The 24857-nt window shown below is 48.7% G+C and overlaps 1 protein-coding gene across 4 annotated transcripts in view; it reads left to right on the top strand.

Moving 5' to 3' along the window:
* SHANK3 (SH3 and multiple ankyrin repeat domains 3) overlaps positions 1 to 24857 on the top strand; it is a 376332-nt gene that overhangs the window by 168551 nt on the left and 182924 nt on the right. For all 4 annotated transcript variants that reach the window (XM_084305956.1, XM_084305955.1, XM_084305957.1 and 1 more), the window contains exon 13: positions 11860 to 12053. In XM_084305956.1, the coding sequence (XP_084162082.1) occupies positions 11860 to 12053 (194 nt within the window). The remainder of the gene's footprint in view (positions 1 to 11859; positions 12054 to 24857) is intronic.

The following is a 24857-nucleotide window of genomic DNA, read 5'->3' as shown; positions in this document are numbered from 1 at the left end:
CCAGTAACTTCTGGACCTGAGTGGAAGTCTCCGGGATGAGTATGAGCGTTGTTCTGGTGGTCCAGGAGAAAGCAAGCTCAGCCATCTCAGTTTTGGAAGACTGTTGGTCTTTCTCACCCAGGATGTCAGCAGGTCTTAGCTTGCACTTCTCCCAGTTCCCCAGTGTTTTGGTTCATCCAGGTATGGGTGATGGTGCCCCTGTTGCCTGGTCCTCAGGCAGATCATAGAAAACATACTGGTTGGATGTTGTCAAAGTCTCAGCTCATTCTCCTTGTTCTGGATGCCTGTACCATCTAAATAGACTTCCTAAGGTAATTTTAGTAAAGGCAGGTGTCAAGCTGTAAGTTGCAGAGTCAGCACTTCTTTACCAGTTGCACTGGGATAGCCAGATTATGCCAGTCACGGTGTCATGGTGCTCTGTAGAGCTGCCTTGGCAGCCAAGGAAGGGCTTTCTAGGAAATGTCCTTCTAGACCTTTGAAGTCTTCTCATTGTCTGTCCAGGTACAGGGAGGTGGTGACGAGAACATCTGTTTATGAAGAACAGAATTCATAGCTAAGAATCATTTGCACATGGTGGATGCTGAGGGCCATGCTTAGGGCACTGGGTTTTCACTGGAACACACGTAAGGACTTTGCAACCAAAGTGTTAAAGCTTTCTGAGTCATAGGCTGTACAAATGATTTCCTTCTTTATGAAGGAAATGTACCTCCTGCCTTCAGCATGGTATGGATTCCTCCATTCCTAGGAGCTGCAAATCTTTGGGGTTGAAAAGTACATAGCATCTAAAGTAGGTAGGGACAAATCATCAAATCGTAGAATGACCTGGGTTGGAAGGGATATCAAGGATCATCTAGTGGGATGCCACCCACTAGATCAGGTTGCTCAAAGCCCCATCCAGCCTGGCCTTGAACACCTCCAGGGATGGGGCATCCACAATCTCTCTGGGCAACCTGTTCCAGTGCCTCACCATCCTCTGAGTCGATCATGTCCTGATCAATCATCTCCTTTCACTCCTGGGTGGCACTGACCAGAAGATACTGCTGAAATGATTCATATTTTTCTTTTCTTACTAAAGTAAAATTTTCGAAGTATTTGTCTTGAACATCAGCAGATTGTGAGGATTCACCTGAATCTTTGCCTCCAGACTCCAGTGGGGTGTGGGGTTTGATAATCCTTTTGCATCTCTCTTCAGTTACTGTCTACTGTAAACTTGTCATGAATCTTTAGCAAAACTAGGCTTTCTCTCACCTTTGTAAAGAGTATCTGACAGAGCGAGGTGCATGCTAATTCACTGCAGTTGTCTGTTCCTGCATTTGCTCGACTTATCAGACAAGTTGTCCAAATTCCTGAGGACTGTGATCTTGCAGGATAGGCAAGATTAAAGGCATAGTTTTCAGAAATACCGTTATATCCTCTTTGCAAACTGATAAAGCTATATCTTGTCTTTTCAATGGGGCTTTTTAAGATCTGATGGAGCAACCCAGTAATATAAAACACCCTGGGCTGTCAGGGTGGAGAGGTACAAATCCCACTACCACTGTGGATGTTTTACTGGCTGGGATGCACACAGAGTATTTTAAAGAGTGAATCAGTATCTTTGATTATATGAGGGGAGATGAAACCTTTTAATTAATTGTCTCTCTAGGGTTTCTAGTTCCTCTCCATCTTCTCCAGGCATGTCTGTAAGGCTGTGACTACAGCCAGGCAGAGGTGTTTCTACTTCAAGGGATGTAGTTCTACATCCAGACTAATAATTGCAGTAAAGCGTAGGTCACTGCCCAGCAAGGAGGGTGCCTGCAGGACCTCTCTCAGCTGTCACTTTGGCAAGCTCCTGCAGCCATTTGCCATGTGCCCTTGGCAGTAGAGTCTCAGCCCAGGTTTCTGAAGCATTTTGTAGATCATGGTTTCCAGTGCTTCTTGGCCAAACGCTCATCTTCTGAGGATTTTCTTGTTTGGTTGTTGGCTGACTCTTGCACCACATTGTCCTGCACTGTGTTTCCCTCATACAGTGCAGCACTGTGCACAGTCCTAAATCCACTGCTGCAGAAGGAACCACCTACTGAACCCCTACTGCTCCTGGAAGATGTCAGGATCTGACCCAAAGGCTCCTCAGCGTTAGAATGTTGCTCAGGCCTCGGTGCTAATTAGCAGAGCACTGGTCTCACAGCTGCCCGAGGAGAAGCAGGAAAGGCAAGTGACTCCTGTTCTCCCATTGCCTGCCTTTTCCCAAACAGTGTGAATCCACCACTAATTGGCTCTGGTTAGCAGGTGATTATGTTATTCTCATTTAGTTGTGCAGAGATGATCTAAGAGCAGAAGTTTCTCAGCAGATTGAACTGCAAGCTAAATAAGCAGTGCTCTAGGAACTGAAAGGAATAAAAACATTTTGTGTGAGAGCATTAGCAGTCAGCCGTGGAATATCGGCCAGAAGTCTGCCTTGTTACCTGGCTCAGGGGGTGTGTGGGGGGAGAGAGGGTGTGGTTCTGCTCCACTTCTGTAGTTGGAGGAAGCCTCTGTGGTGAGGCACAAAGCTCTCTGAGTAGGAAACTGCCTCCTGAATTTTGAACAGAATATGCGTCTTTCAGTATTTCAGGGATAACCCAGGTAATACCCTAGGCAGAGTGTCTCTGAAGATTTCATCCATTAATGACTTCACGATTGCTCCCAAAATAGCTAACTGACAGCCAAGGGAAATTTTCCTTGACCACAAATATATGCTGGGGGCCACCCAGATGGAAAGCAACTTGTAAGAAAAGGACCCGGGGTCCTGGTGGACACCAGGTTGACCATGAGCTGGCAGGTGGAGGGAGGTGATCCTTCCCCTCTTTTCAGCATTGGTGTGGCCACCCCTGGAGTATGGTGTCCAGTGCTGGGCTCCTTGGTACAAGAGATGTGGACATACTGGAGAGAGTCCATCGCAGTACCACGATGATGATACAGGGACTGGAGCACCCCTCCTATGAGGAGAGGCTGAGAGAGCTGAGACTGTTCATCCTGGAGAAGAGGAGGCTGAGGGGTATCTCATCCATGTACGTAAATACCTGAAGGGAGATAATAAATGCCTGAAGGGAGATACAGAGAGGATGGAGCCAGGCTCTTGCCAGTGGTGCACAGTGCTGGGACAAGAGGCAGTGGGCACAAACTGGAGCACAGGAGGCTCCCTCTGAACATGAGGAAACACTTCATAACTGTGTTGGGTGTTGGAGCACTGGCACAGGTTGCCCAGGGAGGTTGTGGAGTCTCCCTCCTTGGAGATCTTCAAAAGCTGCTTAGACACAGTCCTGGGAAACTTTCTCTATGTGTCCCTGAGCTACTACTGCGTGAGTAGGGGGGTTGGACAAGTTGACCCTCAGAGGTCCCTTCCAACCTCAGTCTACAATTCAGTGATTGACATATGAATCTTACCACCATATATAATGCTTTTCTCTAAGATGGTCTCATTCCCAGACTTTGAGATCCTGTTTTCTGGGGAAGTCTTTGATTCTTTAATTGTCTTACAACTCTGGGTACTGCAGGAGACCTAGGAAAAAAGAGTCCCTCAAAACATTTCCAACTCTTTCTATGACAGACAAGCCCTGAAAGTGAGTTGCTCTCAATGATCCTTATGGGTCCCTTCCAACTTGGGATATTCTATGATTCTATGAAAGTGTCTTAGCATACACCAGAATAGGGAGAAAAGCTGGTACCCTCCTGTGTTCCCTTGGTGTGAACACATGCATGTGATACGGTAGCACAGAACTCATATGCTCACTGTCTCACATGGCTTTGAGCACTTCTCTTTCTTTTCCCCAGTGAGCCCACCAATCTGCCAGGTAGGACAGATAGGAACAGTGCCATGTGGTTTTCTCCTGCCCAAGCTCTTCATCTTTTTAAAGATTAATTAAATACCCATTGAAACCAGAGAGGGTGTGAGTGGGTGGGAGTTATACCTGTGGGTTCAGGCACCCTCAATGGGCTGGTAAAGTGGGGCCAGCTTGGTCCTCACTGGGTCCACCTCCCCACACGGTGCTGCAGACATCAGCTGAGACTTCACCAGGAGGTGAACAATATGAGTTCACGTCTCCTGAAGCCTTTACAAACTGGACTCACCAAACTGGACTACAAAGTTGGCTCTCCTGTATCCTATTGAGTGGATGCTCCTGTTAGTTGGTCTTAGCTGTAAGAGCTGACCTTTTTTACACTGTCCGTTCTTCTAGGAAAGCTCTGAATCACCATTGTTTCTTTGAAAGTACCACTTCAGGAGAGAAGTTCAAAGTTCAGCATCTGAAGTAGGATATAGATTTACTCTCTGCAGCTTAGAGTAAAACATATCCCGCCCTTAAATGGGGAGTGTGTCCAGGTTCAGCTGTCCAATCAGAAGTTTTTGTTAGATGGTGTGGGTGGACATCCACTCATTGTGGCATTTCCAGAAATTGCTTAATTTCCTGGTTCTCCCCAGGTGTGGTGCTGGGGCAGCATGGGTCCCTGGCTCTGCATTTCCTCAGGCAGTTCTGAAGCAGCAAAGTCATATTTGTAAAGCTAAAGATCCTTGATTTCTGCTTATGATAAGGAAAAATTGTTAGGACTTATATAATGGTCCTGGGAGTTCGAACCATTTCCAGAATCTGTTGTGACCAAAATCAATATCCCATCCAAAGAGTTGTTTGTTTGCTGCAAAAGACAGAGCAGGCAAGAACAACTTGGTGACCTCCTTGGTGATTGCATTTTTTGATACACAAAATCTAGTAGGCATCATCATTGTCTGAAGTTAGCTTCTTTCTCAGAGACTCCCTGGGAGACAATAGGTACTGAATGGAATAAAGGGAGACCAAGATAACAAATTCTGTTTCCTTGTGCATTTTTCTGCTAATGCACCCTGGCTAGCTTGGACTGCTTGGATCGATTCCCTGCCCTTATCCTTGGCTGGTGGCACATGTACCACCCGCCCAGCCAGCAGGAACCAGTACATGGCTCTGGGATGCTGCTGGGGATCCTGAGTACTGATTTGAATGCTGGCAGCTGTTCTTGGCACATCTAGAAACGGTGGTGGAGCAAAACCTGCACTCACTGACACTCCATGTGTGCCCCACTCTCCAGGGTGCTCTGGCTTAGGAGATCCAGATCCAGGTTTTAGAAGCAATGAACCTGATATTTTCTTGCTGGAGATGAAATTCAACAAAGGCAACTGCAGAGTCCTGCACCTAGGGAGGAATAACCCCATGCACCAGTGTAGGTTAGGAGCTGACCTTCTGGAAAGCAGCCCTGTGGAGAAGGACCTGGGAGTCCTGGTGGGCAGCAGGTTTACCATGAGCCAGCACTGTGTCCTTGTGGCCAAGAAGGCCAGTGGTATCCTGGGGTGTATTAGGAAGAGTGTTGCCAGCAGGTCGAGGGAGGTGATCCTGCCCCTCTTCTCAGCCCTAGTGAGGCCTCACCTGGAGTACTGTGTCCAGTTCTGGGCTCCCCAGTACAAGAGGGACATGGAGTTCCTGGAGCGAGCCCAGCAGAGGGCTGTGAAGATGATGAGGGGACTGGAGCACCTCTCATATGAGGAGAGGCTGAGAGAGCTGGGTCTGTTTAGCGTGGAGAAGAGAAAACTGAGAGGGAATATTATCAATGTGTACAAATATCTGAAGGGAGGGTGACAAAAGGATAGGGCTGGACTCTTTTTAGTGGTACCCAGTGACAGGACAAAAGGCAACAGGCACAAACTGAAACATGGGAAGTTCTGGTTGAATATGAGAAAACATTCTTTACTGTAAGGGTGACAGAGCACTGGAACAGGTTGCCCAGAGTCTCTTTCTTTGGAGATATTCAAAACCCACCCAGATGAGATCCTGTGCAACATATGCTAGGTGACCCTGCTTGGCAGTGGGGATAGGCCAGATGATCTCCAGAGATCCCTTCCAACTTCAACAATTCTCTGTGTGATTCTGTGTGTGTGAAATCCTTTCCATCAGAACCAGTTTATTTCTGTATCTGTCAGCCACACTTAGAGTAACAATTTGAAACTCCAGAACAGCAAAAGCATTTCTTCCAAAGGACAGAAGAGCAAAAGCGTTTCTCCTTGAGGAGGCTGAGGGGAGACCTTACTGCGGCCTACAGCTTCCTCACCAGGGGGAGGGGAGGGGCAGGCGCTGATCTGTTCTCTTCAGTCACCAGTGACAGGACCCGAGGGAATTGTGTCACGCTGCGACAGGGGAGGTTTAGGCTGGATATCAGGAAGAGGTTCTTCATTGAGAGGGTTGTTGCACACTGGAACAGGCTCTCCAGGGAAGTATTCACAGCACCAAGCTTGTTGGAGTTTAGGACGCATTTGGACTGTGCACTTAGTCACATGGTCTGAATTTTTGGGTAGACCTGTGTGGTGCTAGGAGTTGGACTCGATGATCCTTGTGGGTCCCTTCCAACTTGAGATACTCTACGATTCTATGCTTCTGTGACACACAGCAAATGCCATAATCGAGACAGAGTGTTTGGTTGTCACTGAGATGCTTTCTGAAAGTACCAGGTTATAAGGACTTGGTGGACTTTATGATACTGCTTGTGTGATGGCAAAATCTTTCTTCTACCCATACGTCATAAAGTACAACTCACAAATGAGGTCACTAGACACGTTACTAAACAGTGCTGAAGGACCTGTGGCACGGCATGTGCTTGTATGATCCTTCCCATCACAGCTTTGGCCATAGATGGCTCCAAAAAGGTTTGTACAAAGAAATTGTCTGCAGGTACCTAGTCAGTGCTGAGCTGTATGTGTGAGAACACACAAATGTTCTCAGAGTATCATAGGTTTGAGGATGAGTGGCTTGAAAGCTACCTGGCAGAAAGGAACCCGGAGGTGCTGGTTGACAGCTGGCTGAAGGGGAGACAGCCATGTGCCCAGGTGGCCAAAAAGGCCAGTGCCATCCTGGCCTGTATCAAAGGTGGTGTTGCCAGCAGGACTAAGGAGGGAAGTGATTGTCCCTCTGTGCTCAGCACAGGCAAGACTGTATCTTAAGTACTGTGTTCAGTTTTGGGCCCCTCACTGCAAGAAAGTTACTCAGTTGCTGGAACATGCTCAAAGAAGAGCAATAAGACTGATGAAGGAACTAGAAAAGAAGACACATGAGGAGTGGCTGATGGAACTGCGGCTGTTGAGTCTAGAGTAAAGGTGGCTGAGGAGAAACCTCATGGCTCTGTACAACTACCTGAAAGGTTGCAGCAGGGAGGGTGTCGGTCTCTTTTTTCAGGTAATAAGTAACAGGATGGGAGGAAACAGTCTCAAGTTGCACCAGAGAGGTTTAGATTGGATACTGGGTAGAATTTCTTCATGGAAAGGGTGGTTAAGCATTGTAACAGGCTGCCCAGAGAAGTGATGGAGTCTCCTAAGTGGTGGTACTGAGGAGGCGTGTGGATGTGGCACTTAAGGACATGGTTTGTCGGTGGACTTGTTAGTGTTAGGTGGATGGTTGGACTTCATGATGTTAAGGATATTTTCCAACCTAAACGATTCTGTGATTCTATGATTCAGAGCAAGGGGAGTAGTTTACAAAGCCTTTCTGTCATGCTTGAAGTAAAAGAACTCCAATGCCAGAGGCAACTCATTAAACAAACAAACAAACAAGAAACAGTCACACAGTTACTAGGAAGGGCTAACAGATTAAGCTGCCAAACACATTTTGTTCCTGCAGGGTTCATTTATAGTATGTTTTAAAAGACTTAGGAAGCTCCCCCATGCAAAAACCTTCAGGATCTGTAATAGATACTTTCTTGATAATGTGCAAGGCACCTTAGTATTTTCACTGCCTCCCAGAGATATACAGAAATGTGGCAAGACAAACCTTAAGTTATTCCCACAGCTCTGGCATAGCCGCCTTGGCTTGGGTCTGCCACATCCCCCGTCCTGCTGTCACAGCATGAGCTGTGACAAAAGCTGCAGCGTGTGTAAACCACTGGCTGTGCTCTCCAAAAACCGGCGTGCTTCCACCTCCCATCTCACGTGCTCTACCAGGATGGGGGCAGGAAGTCTCCAGAGAAGGAGTGCCGTTTAAACCTAAAATGAGAATCCTTCAGCCAGAACTCACCAGACAAAAAAGTGATTCTCTGATGATCGGCCCCTTGAGAGTGCATGCAGAGTGAAGCAGCTGTCCATGGTATTTGGGACTGCTTGATGTGTTTGAAGTAATTGTGGTGAGTATTATGGTCTGTTAATTTAATTCACTGGTGGTGGTTGGAATGTGCCACCAGCCTACGGAAGGGAAATCCGTGTCTTCCCTCAGAAATGCCTGTGTCTTCTTAAGGGGATTATTCTCTCTCATGAGGAAGAACTTCCATACCGAGACCCAACACTGGCTTCTGATGGAGGCACCCTGTTGGATGCTTAGGTCTTCATCACTTTATCCAGACACAATTGAGTCTGAACACTTTATGGCTAAAATATCTGTAAGAGGTGTGAGACATGGAGTCACACATCAAATCCATCTCAGATATCTATTTTCAACAGATAGAGCAAGTGTGAGACCTCATTCATTTGATACAAAGGTGTGTGTCATCAGGTTTTCTTGCTGATGCGTAGGCTTATAGCAGTGTTTCTTGAGCACCCTTTTATTTGCAGGAAAATCAAAGCCGAGCACCTTGTCTGTGAGCAGGTGTACACATGTGTACGTGTTCCAGGAGGAACGTCATGTGCAGAGCGCTCAGCCTCCTTGAGGCTCTTGGTGAAACACGCAGAGGAAATCCAGTTTCAGTTCAGCAGCTTCCAGAATAGGTTGCTGGTTACAGGGACAGCATATGACAGTAGGAGGAGGAGTCCTCCATCTGCTATTGAAGCTCACTCCAACCAGAAGCTGACAGTCAATGTGCTTCAGCTGTAAGATGCCTACATCTCTAACTTATTTACCCAACATTGTTCTCTGGTCAGTGCTGTGAAATCTGATTTGCAGTTCATATGGACGAATTTCAGATAAACTGCCAACATAGGGAAAAGCCCTGTAATCACCAAGGGCAGGATATCTGTATGGAAAAAGAAAGAGCAGCCTCTCTGTCAGTGACTACATTTAATTTGAGCTGCCCCCACTTGGCAGCCCCGTGGGGAGCAGTCTGCTCTGGTGCTCAGGCGTTTTGGCTGCGATGTCCTTTGTGTCTCGGAGAGGAGGAGGATGTGGGCACTGCGCTCGGTGAAATCACGATTATACACTGGAGACATTAAGAAGCTCCTTAGCTTCTTAATAAACGCTGTCGTGGTAGTGTTTGTTTTATTCATAATATACAAGGCGTCCTGGCTCCAGTTCAGAATTAAGCTATGGATCCAGCAGCGATTAGCTACAGTTTAGCTAGGCAAAGCAAAGCAAGAAACCTGCTCCTTCAGGCCTCGAGGTGCCTTATGGCATAGGGTGATAAAGTAGGTGAAGAAACACATTGTCAATTCATGTGGAAACATGCCAAGAGATTCTCCACACTGGACTGATAGAAAACATAAAAACGATTCTGTGTGTTTTTTCTCACATTTTCCAGTTGGGAATATATATATAGAAATGTTCCTAGAGTAAAGTCTGAACCTGGAGCAGCTGCATGACTGACACAGATCTCTATCAAGTAAGCATTAACATGAAAAAGGATTAAACTAATTAATATTCCTTAATTGAAATTGAGCCTGCCAGAAACCAGACCAAACAAAAATGGTAGTATTCTTTGAAATTATTACAAAACTTGTTATAAATGTACCTTCAATATAATACATGTAGGCTTCTGAGACATTTTGACTTAATAACTTCTTAACGATTTAAAAATGAATGTGCTACAAAATCAATATGGCAGATATGAACTGGATTGCAAGCCACATAATTAATGCTTCCTCAATGCAAGTGCTAAAGAGGAGTCATGGAGAATTTAGGCTGTCATTTTGATCTTCATGGCATTTGTGCAAGGACTGGCTCTTAGTCCAGGGGTGGTATTTGCAAAGAATAACAGCGCTGGTGCTGAGCTGAGAGGTGGGCTGGCTGCAGGGAGTAGTTTGGGGAAGTGACACGGCAGGAGTGGGATCCTGCTTGCAGACTGCCTCGTGAATGTGAGGGTCTGCGTGAGCACCGCTGCAGTCAGTGCAGCTGGAGGGATACGCAGCCGCATCACGGGAGCGCTGCAGCAATCCCACTGCACTCGGGGCTCTGCTGGCCGCACCAGCAGCCTGGGCGCTTGCACACACACACCTGCGTGCAAAGCCCCCCACGTGAGTGTCTTGTGCTGTGGGCTGGGCACCACCAGGTCAGTGTGAGCATGCAGCACGGTGCAGAGCTGCAGTATCCAACAGCCTCTTTGCATTGAGCAAGTATTTCTGGGAGCTGCCTGCAATACCTACATTTTCTGCATGCTTCTCGTGACTGTTTCTAAAAACACGAAGGAGCCTTTTAGAGATCTGAGCTGGTCTTTAATATCTCTGCATTGACTAAATCATGATACTGGAGTGACATTTAGAAGTATTATAAGGAAAGGGTAGCTATTTATTTCTTATTAAAGTGTTTTCTCCCTCGAGGGACTATAATGCAGCGCAGTACCGAAGCAGTACTTCTGGGCTGAGGCTGGCAGGTGACCCAGCACACATCCCCAGTGTGACAGTGCCTTCTACTGAAGCTTTGCGCCTGGGGACAGCAAGTTTGATGAGAGGGCTTGGGCAGTGTGCTGATGAGCAGGAGGGGAAGCCGTGCCCCTCTTGATCATCAAAAGCCGTGGGACAGCTCTTGCCACTGCAGCGGCCGTTCCCCTCCCCGTCTCCATGCAGCACCGGGCCAGAGGAGGTCCGCAGGTGGAGACCCCGCGGTGGGGCCGTGCCGCTTCCCAATCGACAGCCCCGGCAGGGAGCAGGGCTGCGCTCTGCAGCCTCGGGGGCGCAGCAGGGACGGCTTGGGGCAGCCCCATCTGGGTTATGGAAGGTGGCCCCGTGGCCCCGGGAGATGCGGGGAGCTGGGGAGGATGTGTGCTAACGAGCAGGGTCCGCAAGCATCGCACAGGGGCTGCAGGCATTTGGCACGAAGCTGCAAACATGGAGCACGGAGTAAAACATGGGGCATGGGGCTGCACGCTCACACCGGGGCTGCGAGCGTGGGGCACAGGCTGCGGGCACGGGGCGGGGGCTGCGGGCGCGGGGCAGCCGGGGGATCCCCCGAGCAGGGGCCAGCCCCGAGCTCCGCCGCCGGCCCGGCTCAGGTCGGAGGGGGCAGCTCGGGGGCCGCGGGGGCCGCCCCGTGCAGGAAGCGCTGCGACCCCCGGGACCCCCGCTCCAGCCGCCGGACCGGGAGCGGGGCCGCCCCCAGCACCCCCCGGCACTGCCCCCCCAGACCCCCGCCGGCTGCCCCCATCCCCGCTACGCCCCCCGCGCCCCCTCCGGCCCGGGGCGGCGGCGACCGCCAGGGGGCGGCGCGGAGCGCGGCGGCGGCGGCGGCGGCGGAGGAGGGAGGGAGGGAGCGAGGGAGGCAGCGGCGGCGGCCGGGGTCGGCGGAGCCGCGGCGCGGCGGGGGCGGCGGCCGGGGGCGGGGGGCGGGAGGCGGCCGGGCCGGCGCCGGCCCCGTCCCCGCCCGCAGGGGGAGGAGCCGCCGGCGGCGGCACCTGCCCCGGGCCATGGTGCGCGCGGCGGCGGCGCGGCGCCGGAGGGAGCGGAGCGCCGCGCGGGGCGGGCGGCGCCGCGCCATGGAGCCGGCGGCGGGCGGCGGCCCCCCAGCCGCAGCCGGTGCCCGCGCCCGGGCGGCGCCGCGGCGGCCGGGGCTGCGCTGAGCCCCCCGGCCCCGGGGCCGCGCCGAGCCCCGAGCCCCGCGGCCGCGCCGTCCCCGCCATGGCGCAGCCCGCGGGCCGCGGCGGGCCGAGCCACGAGCTGCCGGGCATCAGCACCGTAACCTACGTCTTCGTTTACAGCCCCGGCGGCCCGGCGGGGCCCCCCGGGCCCGGCCCCGGCCCCGAGCCCGCGCCGCACGCCGCGCCCGCCCCGCTGCGCGGGCCCAAGCGGAAGCTGTACAGCGCCGTGCCCGGCCGCAAGTTCATCGTGGTGAAGAGCTACGCGCCGCAGGGCGAGGGCGAGATCCAGCTCAACCGGGGCGAAGCCGTCAAGGGTGAGTGCGGCGGGGCCGGGCGGGGCCGGGGCCGCGACGGGACGGGGCGGGGCGGGGCGGGGCGGGGCCGGCAGCAGCGGAGCGGAGCGGGGCTGGGGGGGGCCCCGCGGGCTCTGGCCCCGTGGAGCCCCGCGGGGAGCCGCAGGGGTTGGGGCCCCGGGGCCGCCCCGGGTGGGGACCCCAGCAGAGCCCCGGCCGCCGGTGGGGCCGTGGGGGGCTCCGTGCGGGCGCGGGGCCCTGGGGCGCTGCCCCTTCGGTGGGTGCGGGTCTGGGCTCCAGCCCTGCAGCATGGGGCGCTGGGGCACCGAGGAGAGGTTGGTGCATCTCGGAGCCCTTTCCAGCCCTGCCTGACGTTGGCTTTACGCCTCGAGTCCACCCTACACGGCCCTGGAGTTGGTACCACCGTGGGGCGGGCTGTGGGGTGCTGGCAGGGGCGCGCAGCCCACCAGTTACTGCGCACCGGTTGTGGGTATGGGCAGCAGGAGCAGAGGGGAAGAAGCTGGCGAGGAAATGCTCTCTGAGCAAAACTCCCAACCACCTGCACCATGGAGCCACGGTGATGCAGAACTGTTGGGGAGATTAGAGGTTTAGAGGGATAATGGGATTGCCCATTATGTTGGGAAGACTTCTTGAAAGGCATGTAAACCCCCGCGGTAGGTCAAAAGTCAGCTTCCAGCAGACAGGAATAAGAAAAGACTTTCTCTGCAAGCAGGCTAATTCCACAGCTTTTCACTGAAAGTTTAAGGATCTTCTTTTCTTTTCATCTCCTTGCCTCCACTTTTTTGCTGATGCCTCTTACAATACGGGCTGGAGCAGTCACTAATCTGACTAGTTGCATTAGCTGTAACAGGAATCTGAGCTTGGGAGACAGGGCTTGCTGTTCCATGCTCTGAATCGCTAGTTCAGAAGCGTGTTAGACCTTCAGAAGCATGTTAGACTGCATGTACATGTACGTCCTGTGCCGAGGATGCTGAAAACCTCAGCCGGGGAGGTGACAGTCCAAGCAGACTTGCCTCTTGCCCCCACCTGTGTGTTCTTTTCCTCTCAGCAGAGGAAGAGGTGTAGACATGAAGCATCTGTGATCAGGCTGATGTGCCAGATGGCAGGGCTGTGTGCAGTTGGAGTCAACGGTCGTTTGATGTGTGGAGCTGCTTGTCTTGTGGCCATGGGATAAATGTTGCCAAAAGGCTGGAAGGGATTACTAGATGGACAGGGCTTCTGGGTCACAAGCACCTTTCCTGTCTTCTTGTCTTCACCTGCTTATCCAGTGCTTTCTATCACACAATTATTCATCTCTTCAGACATTTGTATTTGCATTATGTACATATTTGTATTAAGTAGGTGGTCCTGATGGCAATCCTTAGTAATTGCACCAGAATCTTTAATTCATGTATTCACCTGTAATTGTTTGAATGTCTTTCTCATATGGTCTCCAGAGAGAAAGCAAGTTGTGAGACGTATTGTGGCAGGGAGAGGAGGACTTCAATGGGGAATACATCCTCGGAGCTGGAGGCACTCTCAGCTGGCTTTCCTAATTTGTGGCTGAGAAGGCTTAATAAGAATTGAGAATCACTTTAGTGACTCATTTATAAAAGATCTTAAGACAGTGTAGATGGGCAGTACTTAATTATTTACTGCTTTTGTGATGCTGATTTATTTTTACAAGGATAGGAATACTGACAGTCATTGGACTGGGTGTCCTGTCTTTGCAGGCAGGTAGAGTGATGGGTACAATGGAAACCAACAGCAGGAGCAGAGATGCTGCAACTGGTGCTTTGTCATGTTTGGTGTGCTGTGTGTGCTGTTAGAAACGAGGTGATCTTCAGTTGGTGGGAGGAATGCTCTGGCACCCAATCTGTGGGATAAAGGAGCTGGGGCACGTGGAGGTCCCTGAGGTGGTGCTGGAGGTTGGCTGTGAGCTAACAAGGGTGTCAGCGTGTCCACAAACAGGCAGCAGCTGTGAGAGGTATTGGGAGAGAGTGGTTTGAGATGGTGCCTTGCCATGAAAAGGGAACTACAAGAAATCTGGAGAGGGATTCTTTATTGGGGAGTGTATTGATAGGACAAGGAGTCATGGCTTTAAACTAAAAGAGGAGAGATTTAGGTTAGATATGATGGAGAAATACTTCACTCTGAGGCTGGTGAGGCATTGGAACAGGTTGCCCAGAGAAGCTGTGGATGTCCCATCCCCAGAAGTGTTCAAGGCCAGGCTGGAAGGGGCTTTGGGCAGTCTGGTCTGGTGGGAGGTGTCCCTGCCCATGGCAGGAGGGGTGGAATTAAATGGGCTTTGAGGTCTCTTCCAACCCAAGCCATTCTATGAAGAGTAGGGCAGCTGTTGTGTCAGCATGGGGGAGGTCAGATTGGGCTCCTGAAAAGGATCTGCCAGCATGTAGGGACTAACAGAGCCACCCAGCAGTCCGGATGCTGGGGGGCCCTGGAGGGAATGTTGAAATGTGGTGCATATGAGCAGAAGAGCTTTTGGGGAAGGGTAGGAGCAGGTTTGGGGAATGTTATCAAAGAACTGCTAGAGGCAGTTGCCTAATGAGAGAGAGGCTGTGTCTGGGGGGATGTGGGATTGGGGAGCTCTGTGAGAGTACGATGTGAGGGAGGAACATATCTGAAGGCGCAGGTCTGAGTGAGGGACTGTCCCATGGCGTGGTTCTGCTCTGGGATGGGAGCTCTGCAGGGAGGGCAGTGCTGGGCAGGCAGAGGCCCCTTGGGACAGGAGGTCACAGGCATGGAATCCATGGTAAGACCAGTGTCTCTTAGCCAGTGCTAGTGAGGGGGTTTGATAGCCATCAGCTAGATCTAATGAAATTCAATGGTTTCATATGGTAGGGCTACAAGGAATTAGTATCAGAGAGGAGGAGAATGGCAAAACATCTGACTTCTCTTTATCTTGAGAACTGCAGAAAAGAGTTTGAGGTGGAGTAACGTGAGTTCCTCTGTCTTGCGTGAGCCACAGGAGGCTTTGTGTATGGTTCTGTTTGAAGCACGACTGTGTTACAAAGGAAATGCTGATTGTTGGTGTCCTGTTGGAAAAAGGCTGAGGATCCTCAAACATTCACCAAAGCTGTGTTCAGAAGTTGTGTCCCTTGTTAAAAGCAAATTGACTCCTGTGAATTTCTGCTTGGCATTGATGTTAAGCATTGGTCTCATGCTAGATTTGATGACTGGATCCTGTGCTGTGTGGTGGATTTCCTCGGGAGCTCTCAGTAGGAGTTGGTTTGGTTTCAAGAGCACGGTGAAAGTTGGGGTGCGTATCTTGACCATACAGAATAACCATCCCAGTAGCTATTGGATGACAAAAGACAATAATCAATACAGATACTTCATTTGTAAGATAGCAAAAGAATGCAAGTAGAGGAGAGTCTGTCCTTGATCTGCTTGTTACTGATAATGAGAAATGAAATGAGATGTGAGAGCCCCAAGCAAAGAGAGAACCAGTAGTCACCAGCCTTGAAATCACAAGGTCAAAGGCAGAAGTGGCTCGTGGGCAAGGTACAAGGAGGGGGTTCAATCACCAACCTGGGAACTACAGGAAAATTAGGAACATTGTGAATATGCTGGTTTGGGAGTCTCATTTCTTAACACTTTGTGATTAGGCTTGAGCAACTGTCACCATATGTATTCAACAGTAAGTCTTCCCATGTAGTGTGGTTCCTTATTGACATTCTCTACTGCAGTATCTAAGCTAACCCTGTGTGAAATAAATGGCAGTTTGAATTTCTGCTGGCTGTGGGTTATGCTTGTGTTGAATTTTTATCATAGCAGTTCTTAGTTGTGCTGGAGGTTGCTTAGATAGAGAGGATTATTTCAGTTGTGAATAAAGTTGTTTTTGCACAATGAAGGTGTTTTTTATTAGAGGAAGGCTCTGTGGGCTTTGTTTGATGATCAGCCAGCTAGTTTCCTCTGGCCTTTCTTTATCCACCCAGAAATGTTTGGGAGAGACTGCTCACGTACAGTTCACTCAGGGCTATGGGACCTGTGCTGTCCTGCAGGAAGGCAGCTGTTCTGGCATTTAGGTGCAGGTGGTTAGAGACTGAATCATTAATAACTTGGAAAATTAAGCCAAATCTTTACAGTTTCCCCCCAAACCATCTGTGACCATGGTGATCTAGAGCGGTGGGGTGACAAACTACTGCCTCCTGAGTTATTCTTGTTCCCAGCGTTGGAAAAACAGAGAAGGAGATAGAGTCTCGTGGTCAGTGAGTCGGGTCCCCGGCTCTGTGTGGCTTTGCCATACAACTGCCTGTAAAATGGTTGTGCTCCACCTGTAAATCTGCTGAAGCTTCCCTCCTGCTGGTCTGTTTGGGAGGCTGCTCTAGAACCTTCCACGCTCTGTACTTTGTCTCATCTGTTGGTGTGCCTTAGACACAGCAGACTGTGTGATCTGGCTGTGAGACATCAAAGGTGCTGCGACCGCGTCCTTGTTTAGAAAAAGGAGACTGACTTTTCATTTCTTAACAAATGAAAGAACTTAGCCACGGGTACTACCTGCTAGCCTTGTTCTAGTGATCAGCCAAGTAGGTGGATGTGGCTGTGATCAAGGGTTGTGTGTGAGGCCTTCAGTGGTGCTGGAGAGCCATGTCCCACCTCCTGCTGCAGGCCGTTTCCTTGTGCTCCTCGTCTCTTTGGTCTCCTTGGCCTGAGCCGCTCTGTCCTCAGGTGCTGGTGGGCAGCGAACTCCCTTCTTGTTGTCCTTGTGGGCCTGTTGCCCCCTGAGGCTGCAGGTCTTGGTTCTCTCGGTTCCCTTGTAGCCCTCGGACACTAACCATTCTTGCTTTCCATCTGAGGCACTCTTTGCAGTCCTGAGGACTGAAATGCACTGAGAACTGTCTTTGACCCCAACATCCTGAGTTTGATGAGGACTGTGGGAATGGATGAGTGCTGTCTGGGTTCTTGGCAGCCCTAAGTTCCTTGGAAGTTCCTCTGTGTGCTGGAGGGGAGCGATGGCAGACACAGTGCAAAGCAGTCCCCATCCCACATCATGTTCCAGTGCATCTCCTTTGCCATGGCTTTATCAGAGGCCCTCTGCAATGAGCACGGCAGCCTTGAACATGCTCTGGTGTGACTTGGCGATGCCTTGTTTTACAGCCCTGTACAGGACATTCTAATTGGGAGGCCAAGGTTACGTGCTGTGGGAGCTTGGGCACTGCTTCTGTACTGGTTGTCTAGTGGTCTGTATTTGGAAATGAAAAGATTTTTTAGGAATAATGAGAGCTTCTTGAGACCAAGATAAATTATTTTCTCTTGCTAGAAACTTTGAAAAATGAGTCATGGAAGAAAAAAGAAAATAAAGATTGCTTACGAAAGTCAAAAGAAATGAACTGAATACAACCCAGATGTCTTAGGGACCTTCAGAAACTTTTTTTTTTTTTTTTTTTTTTTTTTTTTTTTTTTTTAAGAAATGGGGATTTTGTTGTGTATATGTAGAACTGCATGGCCAAACCTGTGGTGACTGGGTGACAGGGTATAAGCCTGTTGCCTTTCAGGCCAGTGGGACATAGAAGTAGTGCTTTCCTACCATAGGCTTGTGTAATTTCTCTCCTAGGCCTGAGCAAGGTCTTATTGCTGGGTGTTAATTTGTCTGTAATCAGTTAACGTGAGGGTCTCCTGAAAAGGTCAAGGTAAGCCCACGTTCATTACCTGGCTCGTGCCCTGACGCAGGAGAATATATGGTCCCTGTTTTGAGATTTTTCTCCTGAGGCAATTGGGCATAGGCAGCTGTTATTTCTCTTCTGTTTGTTTCAAACTAAATCTCAAACTACTCAAACCTTTTTGATGAAATTTGTCCTGCATGCGGAGGTCTCGAGGCCAGTCTGCTCAAACTGTGAGACCGGAGGGTGGGCAGAGCAGCCAGCTGATGTGCCATCCAGCCCGGTACAACCATGAGGCGGTCAGTCCGTCCACTGGCCCAGCAGCATGAGGGCTGGGGTCGTGCTGGGCAGGGGGCTGCTGGCGGGCCTGTGGGAGGGGGGCTTCCCACTGCAACCACAAGGTCAGCAGGCTCGGTCATATCCTGCCTGGTGTCACTCCATCTGCTCTCATTTTCTATATAAATATCTGACCTCTTTCTCATCCCTGCTGTCCTCTTTGTGCCAGTTGTCGTACAACAGGGTGTTATGTCCAATGTAGGAAAGTATCGATTCTATTGGTTTATAAATGTTACTCTTCAGTTTATTTGTTTAAATTTTATTTTCCAGATGTTACGTGGAAGTTCTGTCTTTTTGAAATTCCACTTACAGTTTTATATACCTGTTTTGTATCTGCTTAAATAAACATTGTTTTGCCATTAATGTGCCTCATTCTTTAAGTCTGTTCCCGCAATTAAGTTTTGTTTATGCCCCTGATCAATCCTTTAGGTCTTCTCTTAAATGAGTTTGGTTTCTGTTACGAATAAATAGATCTTTGTGATTACAGTCTTGGATGGTATCCTGACGAACCTTGCATCGCTTTGGGTTAAGTGATTTAAGATAAAGAGAACATAGAATTTATATACACTGTTTTGCTTTTTCCAGGAAAAACAACCTTCCAACATTTAGAAATACTAAACATATATTTTTAGCTTCAGCTGTGAACCATACACCGCTTTCCTCTCTTCTGCATGTTTATTCACTTCTTAAACGTAAGACATGAAGATGACTGTACTTCATCTCCAGTGTTTCTTTGGAGGCGTTGCATACACTGCGACCCAAGTTGTAACTGTTCCACTTGTTCCAAGATTATCCTGGAACTTCACCCTCCCCTTTATTGAAGAGAGGAATGATGAGCTGGGTTGCAGTGGGAAGTCACAGCATTGAGCTCTTTGGTGCTCACTCTTACAACATTGTGTACCTGCAGCTACATGGTCGTGCTGGGCTAGCTCCTGGAGCAGCTTTTGGTAGAACAGCATTGGCCTGGGCCCAGGTGCCTGAAACGTCCCACCTGAATCGTCGGTACTTGGGCAGCCCTAGGCTCCAGGGTGGAAAGCACTTTTTAGTCGGCAGCCTCTTCCATTCAGAGCTGGCTGCAGTCTTGTGGTGGCTTTGAATTATGCCCACTACTGCAGCATAACCTAGAAGAAAACCAAAAAACTGGGGTAGGAGTGTGGGGGTTTTAGCTCTAAGGATCCTGGTTTTCTGACAGCTGCAGGTGATCAGCAGGCTGTGGGATACTTGCATCCACCTGAGCAAGTGCCGCAGATCCCACAAAGCAGTGAGGTATGTTAAGACAGTAGGAGGAGGGGAAGGCAGCTTATTGGATTCTTATAAAATCTTTGAAATGTTGTTTATGGTCTAATATTGATCAAGAATTAAGAAAAAGATGGGGGGGTATCTAATGAGGACTGTGCAATAGGAAGAAGTGTCAAAATTTACTTAAGTGCAAAGAAGAAATGGAGATTCCCTGGGGACACGCAGAACAAGTAATCCCTCTACGATTATTAAAGCTGCCACCAGTTGGCATTATAAACTCTATTTTTAGTAATCCTAAACTATGACTAGAAAAATTGGTCTGGCCTAAAATTTTCTCACTCAAAGTTTAATTGTTTGCCACAGATCAGGCTGTGCACACTTGAGCTTCTTCAGTGTAATCTGAAAGAATACACATGCTTGCCAGAGGAGGTATTTCTGTGCACTGCACCAGTGCCCCGGGATGCAGGGCAGGGAGCCCTCCAGGAGGGCGCAGAGCTGATGCTGCAAACAGCAACCCCAGCACAATCCCTGAATGAAGCAGGTAGTGTACGTGTAGAAATGCAGGTGAGCTGCATCTGGCATCAGGGCTTAGTCTCAGAGTTGCATTTGAAGACTACCAGACATCAACACCTGTGATGCTGCTGGAGCTCTTAGGATGGTTGTTTGGAGCAGACTCCAGTGGTTGCATATTGGGTGGAGGAGATACTGTCTTAAGAGCATTCTTAAGCTGAGTTTTTTGTTGTCTTTTTTTTTTTTAATTGTCACTAGTAACAAAACATCATAAACCCCTTGATCCTGCATTTCCCTTTATAGTGTTTTTTTCTGTGAATGAGTTTAATCCCGAGTGTTTCTAGTTTCTTCAGGACCAGGAAGGAATTCAGTTTACTGGACAATCTTTTCCTTTGAACCAGGGTCAGGAAATTCTTTCTGTTCCTTCTTATTTCTTCTACTGGGAAGGTCATTTTCAAAGAGATGGGAAGAAGCCAAGATGCGGCTGGTTGCTGTAGCCTGGTATGAGAATTATACAACCTCTCGGGATTGCTGTCTGTCATAAGTCCTGCCTTCTGCTGTGCTAAATTTCTTTGAGTTTAGGGCAGGATTTTTCCACTGAGATTAGTGTTGCAGGTCAACAGCATGGCTTCTGGATTGTTGGTGCTATGAAACTGAAAATGTCCAGCTGAGTCCAAATAATCCTTCTGGAGAGGAAGGATTGAAAAAATGAATGAAAAATCACATTCAGAAAACAAAGGGAGGATTTAGAGATTGTGTCAGGCAGAACAGAATCAGGATCTCTGTTCTCTGCTACGGGTAGGACAAAATTGACCTGAACTATTGTGGTCCATTTGTCTCCATCTGTACTTCACATCCAAGGAAAAGGTTGCAGAGGTTTTGCTCATTTATTATAAAAACATCTCCCTCTAAAACTTTTTGGTACTTTTTTTCTTCAGCATTAGTTCCTCTGCCAGGGACTTTTAGTCTTGAAAACTTAGGGGAACTTTCTTCAGACATCAGCTATTTTCAGTTCCAGCTTTCTACAAAGATGCTCATTATAGATGTAACACCATGCTGGTGAGATAATTAGGTGGTGAAAGCATAACCATATAAGATAGAGTTTTTATTAATGGGAATCACGTGGGTGTGCAGTGTCCTGTTGTGCCTGTTTCCCATACAGGATTCAGTTCTGCTGCCTGTGAGTATTCACACTGAAGCTTTAAAGGGTGTTAGAAAACCTGTAGGTCAAGAAGACTCTTTCCTGTGATGTTCTGAATTTTTCATTCTTCTTCTGTGTGTTTTTAAGGGAATTCCTTCTATTATTAAAGAGAATGGTTATCATTTCCTATGTCAACATCTCTGTTTGCATATATAGGAATGAGTAATGTTGCCTCAGTGTCTTTTTGAAATGCTCCAAGATGAAATTCTTAGTGCTTTGAAATGCTATTTGAAAGTCATATAGGTACCCAGTGTGAGATTGGATTATTGCATATTGCCTTAAAAATGATAACATTTGTGCTTGGCATCTGCAATGATATGCTGAGAATTCTTCCCAGCTTGTCACTGTAGGAGAGGAAGCCTTGTTGACAAGTCAAAGAACAAGATGCCATCAAAACTCTTATTTCCATAATGGAAATCTTCTGTTTCCCACTCTTTTCTTGGGTACCTGTTATGGTTGGCTGTGTCATTAGACCAGCAGAATGAGGTGGGAAACAGAAGGTTCACTGCAGACTTTATTGGGATGGTTGTACTTGGCTTGTGTACATCAGTTCAGTAGCTGGACCCAAGCATGCTCTTCTCAGAGGACAGACAAAAGATACATGCTCAAGCTTGACTAGCACAGGAAATGTCATCTAATTTTATTAATATTATTTCCAGCAGGTTGTTTGGAATGGCTTTAGGTCTCTGTTTACTTTTTGCATCTTGCTTTGGATAGACTTTTTCCTTACAAGAATTTTTTCTCTTAAGGTGTACGCTTTTTTTTAAACAAAATTTTAAACCAAACTTATGATGCAATTTGTTCTTCATCCACTGGTTGCTCTTCTAGCATTGTAGTACTTAAAAGTGCAAATGCCTGGGGAAAAATGTAAAAGTAATCCTCTTAATTAAACACTGTCAGTGCTTTTCGGGAGGTGTGTTTGGGGGGTTACACTCCTGAATGCCTTCTGAAGGTCCTTCTCGATTTCCTATGCTTTGCCTACATCCGAATTCTACAGCAAAGATGAATTTGTCTCTTAACTGTGCAATGCTGAATAGTGTTTGAAAGTATTAAGAATTTAAAGAGCCTTCCTGAGTGGCCACTGAACCAAGGTACTTGTCAGAATAATAGCCAAGGTTATTCCCTCCTCAGTTTCCTCTAGCAAGGTACAGTTCTTAACGCGGTGACATTTTCTGCTTGTTGACTCGGGAAGCGCAGGACAAATACAAATGTCTCATCTCATCTGCCACATGCTCCTCTACTTCCCACATCTGTCAGATGCATTTTCGGGACAATCGGGTACTGACAGCCAGCATCGCCTTTCTGTCTTAAATCAAATTACAGTGAGGTTTGCTTTAGCTGCTGAATGTCTTCAGTCAAAACCCTGGCAGGTGCTGTTTGGTACTACCCAGCCATCGTCCCATGGGCACAACCCATCCCATTCCTAGACCACCACTGACAAATTGAGCTCTTCTCCCTTAGTTCAGGCCTGTCTTTGGCTTGTCCTAGCCATATCCTGGGCACCGGCTTCAGCTGCCCTCACCAAACAGTGCTCCCTAGGCCCTGAGCTGCTGGCCCTCAGCGGCCGAGTAGGCCGTTCTGCTCTGCTGTTACTCACTTGCGTGTTGTTTTGTTTTGTGTTTTAAACCATGAAATAGCTTGAAATTTGGGTTAGGTTATGAGAGAACTTACTATGAGAGAATTTGTCTGTTCACATTCCCAGAATTTTACTTACATATCTCTGTGCCTATACATACATAACTTGTGCGATCCCTCATGCCCTGTCTGACGTCCCGCAGCAGGCTGCACGCAGCCCCGCGAGCCCCGTGCAGACCCCGCAGTGCCTGTGCTCATCATGTTTCCATTCCCTGTTGCTTACGAGGCTCGGGCTGACCCCTGCAGCGCTGTGCCCGGCAGTTCCCTCGCTGCCTGTCATTCTGCGACACGGGGAGCTTTGGCCTTCATTGCTGCCTCATGATGACCTGCTTGTTAACGTTGGCATGCCTGCTCGGTGCATTGCTTTCCTTGTTGTCCGGTGTGTCTTTTATACTGAGCAGTTCTCCACCAGGTGATGTGATGAATCAGGTGTTTTCTCATCCCATGTACCTGTGCAGTGAAAGTAAGCTGTCCCAGCCAGGTGGGTTGTCTCCTAGATCCCTCTGTGTCGAGCAGTTTCCCAGTAATAAAAGGACTACTTTTCCCCTCCCCAAGCTAGTTTCCCAGCTCTGGAAGTTTTTCTTCTGGAATGTTTTTTTTTTGTCTGTTGCACTTGAGTTATTTCTGTAAAGGGTAGAAAGTCTGATTTCCTCCCTCCCACATCAGTGTTCTGTAGGGTTTCTCTGGGTGACCTGACAGATTTAGAAAGGAGTAGCATAGGTAGAAGATGTATTATTCCACGGTCTTTAAAAGCTCCTACTTAGGCTGTTCTGACTCCATCAGGGCAAAGTCACCTTTTGAGCATGTCCCTTAGGGCACAAAGCAGAGTGGCTGTTCCTGGAGAGTCCCTGGGGGTGTCAGCATGAACCGCCTTGGCTCAGCCATCCACATGCAGGGGCTGACGTTGGGATCAGGGTAACCCCACTACTGCAAACCTGCTGGCGTGTGTTGAGCACCGTGTGAATCCCCAGAGCCTCCATGACGGGTCCAGAGGGATGCTCTAGGCTGTCAGAGATGAGAGGGGGTGATTCATCTGTCTGCATGTGGCTGTCTATATACACAGCTACACCTGAGATAGTTGTCTAGACTCCCTGTAGTCAGTGGTAAGAAATAGCTCTTCCAAAGTGCAATTTATCTCATCCCGAGTTAGACATTTAAAATAAGTCTGATGAATCACACCCTGAAATAGGCTATTTCTCTGTTGACTAGCTCAGATATAGATAGCCTTTTAGCTCTCTGTTTCATCTGTCTTGACCATTAGCCGTGGCTATTACAAGCCATAGCAAGGGGTTGCTTGACTTCAGCATCCGCTTTCTGTCCAGAAATTGTTCTGCTGTTGTCTTTACTTAACATCCGGCTGTGGAAGTTAATGAAAAGGGCAGTCATCAATCTGACACTCCTCACCAATCCCAAGTGGGTATTAACTAAAGATATTGGTCTTCTCTTGGAACCAGCAAAATGTTCCCTAATGAATCATACTTTCACAGTGTAGACCGGTTTCCATTTGGCCGAAACGTTGCTTCGCAAAGGGAGCGAGAGACAGATGTTCATGGCTGTCTCAGTGCCCGCTGTTTCATTTAGGTAGTGAATTCCTATCTTTAGTCTTCTAAGGGTGAGGTTAATTAACGGCTGAACAAACCTGCTGGTGGGTGTCCTTTGCACAAAGATCAGATGTGTTTCTGTTCGAGGCTTTCCAGCTCTGGAGAGGTGAGACTGGCGCTTTAGCAGCTCGCTCCCAAGGTGGAGCTCTGTTGTGTGACTGTCTGGGACTCTGCTGGCACAGGCTTGCCAAATAATCTGAATCCTCAGCTTTGGGGAGAAGCGTGCCAGCAGAAATCTCTGTGCCTGACAGTAACAGCTTGCTTTGAATCCAGCCACATGTTTGTGGATTAAATATGGACCTTGGGTCTAACACCTGTAAGACACACCAGGGGCTGCCTCTTTGCTGTCCAAACAACGTCTCTTAAAATTAGAGGCACTGCTGTCACATCAGCTGGGAGTAGCTGATGGGCATGAGGGGTCATCCTTAGAGTGTTTGTTTCTTGTCTTGATTAAAAATTAGTAATGATCCACATACTCTGCTCTTTGTTTAAGGCTTTCTGTCAGATCATGTGCATGTAGTACTGTTCTCATTTGATCTCCTGCTGCCTGTCAGAAGAAGCATTTCCTTCTCTGTGGGCTTGTGATTGATATACTTGAGTAAAATGTTGGGACAGTTTAATACAGTCTGCTTACAGACTGGGCAAGAGATGATGCTGCTGCCTTTGTGAACTGGAGAGTGTC

Source organism: Netta rufina (genome assembly GCF_964035555.1).
Source record: "Netta rufina genome assembly, chromosome: 1".
Classification (NCBI taxonomy): domain Eukaryota; kingdom Metazoa; phylum Chordata; class Aves; order Anseriformes; family Anatidae; genus Netta; species Netta rufina.
This window is presented reverse-complemented; position numbering and strand designations above follow the sequence as displayed.